Here is a 7,450-nt window from a genome sequence, read left to right on the forward strand (position 1 = left end):
ACACTTGAAAAAACATAACCTCAAAATCGAAGCATCGAAACCTGGAAATATCCAAATACCAATTTCTTGATTTTATTTCAAAGCAGATTGAGATATAAATAGAACCGCCGAAGCTTTCCGACCGGAAATCGTGCACCTTCGAGTTTTTAAATTCAGAAGAGGAGAAATGGATTGCGCGCGCAAACTAGTCATGTATGTCGTCTCCTACTATATTCACACGGACATAGGCCTGTGATATTATTGGGACACCTCTCGTTTCAGATCTGGGATCACTGTATCGGTTCACAAGGGATCTCAATATAGGTTATAGTTTATAGGGATCCTTTCATACATGTCAATATCGCATGCTTAAGCCCCTCCACAAACTACAAGATGTTGCAGTTATTATCAGGGCAAAATTAGTTTCCATGTACGACTCTCACCTTGTTCTTGCTTTGGCCCAGATCGAGTTTTCTATCGTAGCGCTGTTCTCCATAGATCCAATCTAGGACCACTTTCTGAGTCTTTTCTGGATCCACTAGACGAAAAGCTGTTATATTTGTGCCACCGTGTTTGAATTCTTCCAAATCAACCAAGTGCAAATCCTAAAACATAAATACAGAAACATGAAAGTTAAAGTATGCTATGTCACAAGGATGGCTAACCAAAAAGCAAAGGTTTTAAACCTAAGACTTTTCAATCCCCTCTTTTGTCGCAATCGGTACATACCTTACGAGCATGCAAAGCGAAGGGGAACATAAGCAAATCAAGGAACTATCGTTCGCTATATCTATTCTATCTGACGTAATGAATGCAGATAAATGTATGTGAGCTAATCTTTAGATAATTTCCTATGGCAATAAATCAGTTTTTCTAAATAGATACGTGCTGCAGCGTAATTTTCTGTTGTTAAAAAATATACTATAGCATATATAAAGCTATTCGGGTAATTTTTATAGGAAGCCAGTAAGGGCAAACCTTTTTTTCGAATTCGACTTTTTTGCACCCTGCGCTTAGTTTCGTTAAAATGAATATAAAATTTGTTTCTTAATTCAAATAAGATTAGTTAATATTATACTAACATGTGCATCAAAGACCGCAAAGCTTGTTGCTGAAAAGAATGCATTCAGATGACTATATAGAAGATACAGAACGAGATCAAGAAAAATATTCACTAATAATAAACAAAATCATGTTAAGAAGTAAATATTATCATGATAAAACGGTTCTATCCAGTCTTGCACCGATTTCATAGGCATCGGTGGCTATAAAATGCTGCAGAAATTCGTATTGGTCGAAGACAAACAGCAACAAGTCTTATCAAAACTAAAGGATGCAAATGCAGAAATTGGGGTCACATGTCATCCGAGACTTAATAGGAGACCAGAAAGAACGTTCCGAAAGTGTGGGTTTATTACTATAAAGCGAAACCCTGCTTTGGGAAGGAGGATAGTTTCCTGAAAAATACAATAATACATAGGTCCACTCATATTTACCACTAAGGGCATACAGGGTCTTCATTTGTTTTACCAAATCGGTCAGCAGTACCGCTTGGGTAATAAAACTTAAGTTCTCTCACTAAAATTTCTGATACTGAAACTGAACTCTAATCATTTGATCTTTCAAATGCTCCAAGGACAAGCCAGGTTTCATCGGCTTATCTTCGACTGCCGGTTTTGGGGTCAAATTTTTAATAAAGCTCTATGTTTTAGATATATTTGATCTCAAGCTATATACGAATTCTGTGATAAAAGATGGCGGCATTTAATCTGGCACTTAAGGTTGTTTTAGGCCCTAATTAACTGTTCATTGAGTCGTGTATGGCATGGCTATTGGTTCTATAAGCCTATTATGCACGTAAGGAAGTCCACGCTTCATTCCTCGGGGCCTTTTTTAAGCGCAATGATTTGTTCCTTTGGTTTCTTTAGTAATTTACATCCCGAACCGTGCACAAAAAATATATTTTAATTACACCCAATGTGTCATTACAAACGGTCCTGCCTAAACCATAAGAACTCTAAGAAAGAAAATAATATTTCATTCCTTAACTCTCTGTTCTGGTGCATTTAAATGGATAACTTCGGGAGAAACGAATCTTGAAACGTGTGGATGGCTGCTGTAACAAGGTGCATATTTGCTCGGGAAATTTGCAGGCTGAGGTTGATACGCAGTGACTTGAAGATGGGAATTAAAAGAAGGAATCTGTTGAGGACCAAGAGGGATTTACTCCTTGTGGGTTCACTAATTTAATTGTGAGATGAATATACATAAATGTTGGCTCTTTTAGGTATTGCACTAATAACTGGAATAGCTCGTGTCGACGCCGTATTGAAGCCGTCGTGATCATTGGGATAGCGGTTACAAAGAGGGAACTTATCATAAGCTGTTCTGTTGATGCTAATTCGCTTAGTCTCGAGAGAGATTGACTGTTTCCGGGTTCTAGTTGCTCGTAATTAATTGAATTTAGCGTTTATTAGTAACAATTACATGTACCGGAATTAATCTCCGACTACTAAGTTCAAATTGTAATTTTTTATGTATCTTCCTCTTTGTCATGCTACGCTATCGGAACTGAGACATATCAGCCCATCGCAATCAAATATACTGCTCATTTTGCATCTTTGACCATTAAAACACATAACCCGAAAACTTAAGTCGCTTTGCAGGTCGTCGGACCAATTATTTTATTTCATTACAATTACACACTTTAATATTCACGCGTGTAATTTTCCGTAATGTTTTACACTTAATCCTGCGGTTTGTTATGTTCCAGCCCGGTTAGAAATGTTAATACCTTAGTTTAATTTGCATATGTTTCGCGCTGTGGTAACGATGCACTTTCAAACGGGATCTTTAAATTTTAAGCCCGCTCAGACATTTTGTGGCGGGTAACGCGCGCAATTCACGATGCTTTTGATGTACAACTGGATCTTAATTTTTCCCGTTTGTTAATAACACTGGTGAACGCGATTCGTCCATTTCATTATAGGTCGCGAACTATTAAAAAAATACATTGCAATTCTAATACAATAATAACAGTGTTATCCTACCGCTCTAAGTAACGAATAAAAAGAAAACTGTCGCTCAAATGAACAAAAAAACATAGTTTTCTAAGAATTAAACAGATTTGATTGTATCTTTTCTATCGCCCGTAAACTGCCGAAAAAGGCACTTTACCTTCATTTCCGATATTGGCGAAATTCTTCACAAAATTCCTTAAATTCCAAAATGGAATAGGAAAGGCAAATCACTTTTTGACCCTGTCAAGGATCCACGTCTGCCTTATTGGGGATAATTAGGCGCTATATGGCATTTGTAGCATCGAAGTTGGCCACCACCGCATGATTCGAAACGTTGTAGTTATAAATTTTCTTTCAACATCAATGGAAATCTCATTCAGTCGTCATCCTCGTTATGCAGTGAGTCGCTGCACTCGTGACCGAGTCTGGTGTTAGGTTGACAACTGTGTGTTTGACGGTAGATTTTAAAACGGTCTTCTCTCTCTCCTCCTCTGTTCTCATGTGTTTTAATGTGTGTTTTAATTTTAATAATTATATAGTGTTTTACACGATCATTGTTCTTCAGATAAATCATAAATAATAATAATAAAATAATCATCAGTTTAATCATAAATCAACTGTGACTTTTCCTTGCAGCTTGGATCGTATTTAACTGAAAACCCTAACTTGATTCCGGAAAAACCAATACAAAACCATAAATTCTTAAATCTTTAGATTCTGTGTTGCTTCTTGTGAAGGCTTTTCCGATAAAGGTGTCAATAAAAGTGGAGAGAAACAGTTCTATGTAACATCTTACCAGAGAAGAAATGAGATAACTATGGTAGTCAGTCATCATTCCTATTTGTTGAGCTTGTTTAAAAACGTCATAAATCTTTTCCGTTGAACAGTCCAGTACAATATGTGATTCTGCAGAGTTTTTTATTTGCTTTAACAGTTCCCTGAAACAGAGAAAAAAACGAATAATTAAGGTGTGAATTCTTGCCGATATGCATGTATTTATATTTGTATATATATATATATAATTAAAAATTTGTCATAAGGAGAACCGCAGGATTTCGCCGGGAGCGGGTGCTTATCTGAAAAATTGCACCCGCTTCCAGCAAAATCGCGGTAAAATTTCAGCCACAGCCACGTCTCACAACCGTGAGATCGGTGGTTACAGTCTGTAAAGGAATCAATACGATGATCCAACAAAAGCCTCGTGCACCCTAAGAACACGCAGCGACCCAAGGACAACCGCCTTCTGAATTTTTCCCGCAAGTGTTCAAGCATATTGTTGACACGCAGGGATGCTTTTTAGGCTGTTAGCAAGTGAAAGCTTGGCACCTTCAAGAGCGTCGATGATAAGGACGATCAGTTTAACAGAATATTTCGGGTACAATCGTTGCAACTCCCTTATAAGGTCTCGATACCTCTCTTTCTTTTCAATCTCCTTGGCTATGAAGTTTTTGTCAGCTGGTGCCGAAAATTCGATAACGAACATGGTTCGTTTCTCGATGTCAAGAAGAACCATGTCAGACCTCGAGTGAGCAACGGAAACAATTGTCGAGAATATAAAGTTCCAGTATATGCGGAACTTTCCATTCTCGACAATTGACTCAATTTCCCTAGGAGCATTTAGAGGAGCGATATTAAGGTGAGTGCCGTAGGAGAGACAGAGATGGTAATAAAGCACTCTTAGTGCCGCATTGTGCCTTTGAATGTAGGTCGTTCCCGCGTGTGTTGGACAACTAGATAGTATGTGAGCTAAATGCTCGGGGTTGTGCATGGAACGCCCTGCAGCTATCATCGGGAATGTCTTGGCTCAAACTGTGGCGACGGTATGTTAAGTTGGAAATAACACCCTCTTGGCATGCAAAAATGAAACCCTCTGTACCAGACTTCAATCCGGGCTATTTAAGGAAAGCAAACGTTAGCTCACAAGACATTGACTGATCATTCACATTTCTGTGGAAGATACCGTGCATCCTCTTATCGAGGAGCTGTTCACGAAAGTTTTTCTCTTGTGCTTTCTTAATCCGGGCTTTCAGGAGTGAGTACTCGAGATAGATTAGTTTTGATGCATTTTGCTCACCCCTAATACTGAAGTCAAGTCCGAGTGCTTCAGCAGCCTCCTCCGCTGCTTTGTACCCCAGAATAATCCTGTTGTGAAGACATTCAGGACTCAATATTCCGCGACCCCCTTGATGGCGTGAGATGTACAGTCGCGGAACGGAAGACTTAAGATGCATACTTTTGTTCATGTGCATAACCTTTCTTGTCCCGATATCAAGAGATCTTAGCTGGTTCTTTGTCCATGGATCTACTCCAAATGAATAGAGTAGTACCGGGACGGCAAGCATGTTCGCTGCAGATACTTTGTTCCTCGCCGACAGTTCGGAAGACCAAATCTGTCGGATCAGACGTTTGTATCTGCTTCGGAAGAGTATCCTTTATAGATGTCACATCCTGAATGCGGCTCTGTGGCACGCCCAGGTATGCATAATGCTCTCCAGCGCAAAGGTGTCGTATGGCGCTTCTATCAACGAGCTCAGGATCTTCAGGGATTCCATTAAGTTTTCCTCGCTTCAAGTAAACCTTGGCGCATTTGTCTAACCCAAATTCCATTTCAATTTCCTTATTATATCGTTCGATAATCCCCAGAGCTAGATGCAGTTGCTCTCTGTTTTTAGCATAGATCTTAAGATCGTCCATGGAAAATACATGAGTGACCTTGTACATGTGATCTGCAGGTTTGCTGCACAAGTACCCGTCGGAATGGCGAAGTGCTAGAGATAGTGGCAATAATGTAAGGCAAAACAGGAGTGGGCTCATGGTGTCGCCCTGAAAGACACCTCCCTGAAAGGTGACCTTGTTAGTAATTCTTCGGGTCAGTTAAGTTAATATAACTCCTTGAAGCTCTTTATATTTTCTGAGTCTTCGTCCAGTCTATGCCCAGCCTATCTTTATGACAAGTTGATGCATTCGTCTTTTGTGCTTATGATCAGCAGTTGGTTTTGTTTTACGGTTCGCATCGGCCAAAGCTCTCGCTGCATTATACACAGAATAATTGATAGCCCAGAGTTCGGATTCTCCGGAAAAATGTCCACAAAGCTCGTCATCCATTTCAGCCAGATCTTTAGACTTGATAGAAACCTTGGTGTTGATGTTTCTCCGGGTCGTAAAGCATCGCTCTTCATCTATTGGATGTCTGCCCGCGGTTGGTCTTAGTGTCGCCTCTCTTTCTCTGTTGCCGGCTTGTTCTAGCTGTGGTAGAGTAGGCCTTCTGCTTATATAGCCCCTTTTACGGAGTAGTTTAGCATGGTATCGCAGACGTTGCTGCGAAAAGTGCAATAGCTCCGGGTGTTTCTCGCAACACAGAGCATGCAGCCGAGCGACTTAACCCCATTCAGGGGCCACACTCGCATCGTAGCACTCTCGCAAGTCGTGATTTAGTCGCTCCGTCCACCCAAAGGTTGCGAGATCCCGCCGATCTATCGCATTGAATCCATTTTCATTGGCTCCCCCAGCTCTAGATTGGTCGGCATTGTTGGCCGACCATTGTCGGGAGCCATGCGCGTTCTGTTGTTTTGAACCGCACTTGCAACAACTATGTTTGGGGTTGTCATTGTTGTTCCCACGAGAAGCTAGGGAAAGGGGTTCGTCCATCCTTGTAGAGCCCCGCATGCAAGGATAAGGCTGCGTACTATGAGAGGTCGCCCGGTATCCCAGAATCACCGTTCTAGACACCTCACCCAGGTGCCATTCAGCTTTCGGCATGGTGTTCACACCTCCGCTTGGGGGTTAATTCCTTCGGGACCACCCCTGGACAATTGTCCGCGACTGCCTATTTATTTTTGTAACCATATGCAGCAGAAACCTTTGGTACAGGGACCCTCTTTCCGCAACCCGAGGACGCGTTCGGTGGCTTTGTCATAGGCCCTTCGGTTTGATTCTAGAGGAATCAAAACCGAATGCACGGTATCTTCCACAGAAATGTGAAGGATCAGTCAATGTCTTGTGAGCTAACGTTTGCTTTCCTTAAATCGCCCGGATTGAAGTCTGGTACGGAGGGTTTCATTTTTGCATACTATCTAGTTGTCCAACTCACGCGGGAACAACCTACATTCAAAGGCACAATGCGGCACTAAGAGTGCTTTATTACCATCTCTGTCACTCCTACAGAATAAACCTTAATATCGCTCCTCTAAATGCTCCCACGGAAATTGAGTCAATTGTCGAGAATGGGAAGTGCCGCATATACTGGAATTTTATATTCTTGACAATTTTTTCTGTTGCTTACTCGAGGCCTGACATGGTTCTTCTTGACTTCGAGAAGCGAACCATGTCTGTCATCGAATTTTCGGCCTAATCAAACACTTGAGTTTTAGACAGAGTATCATCCCCATACTGATCCTTCAATCGAGTCAAAATTTCGCACGGTTTGACGCCTTCTTTAGTTAAAAACTTTA

The 7,450-nt window shown here is 41.0% G+C and overlaps 1 protein-coding gene across 2 annotated transcripts in view; it reads right to left on the reverse strand.

Annotated features, from left to right (window-relative positions):
• The window catches only part of LOC117169694 (glutamate receptor ionotropic, kainate 2), a 659,604-nt gene that overhangs the window by 463,067 nt on the left and 189,087 nt on the right, over positions 1-7,450 (reverse strand). For both annotated transcript variants that reach the window (XM_033356181.1, XM_033356180.1), the window contains exons 6-7: positions 3,796-3,937; positions 423-584 (exon numbers count right to left, since the gene is read on the reverse strand). In XM_033356181.1, the coding sequence (XP_033212072.1) occupies positions 423-584; positions 3,796-3,937 (304 nt within the window). The remainder of the gene's footprint in view (positions 1-422; positions 585-3,795; positions 3,938-7,450) is intronic.

This window comes from Belonocnema kinseyi, chromosome 3, assembly GCF_010883055.1.
Source record: "Belonocnema kinseyi isolate 2016_QV_RU_SX_M_011 chromosome 3, B_treatae_v1, whole genome shotgun sequence".
NCBI lineage: Eukaryota > Metazoa > Arthropoda > Insecta > Hymenoptera > Cynipidae > Belonocnema > Belonocnema kinseyi.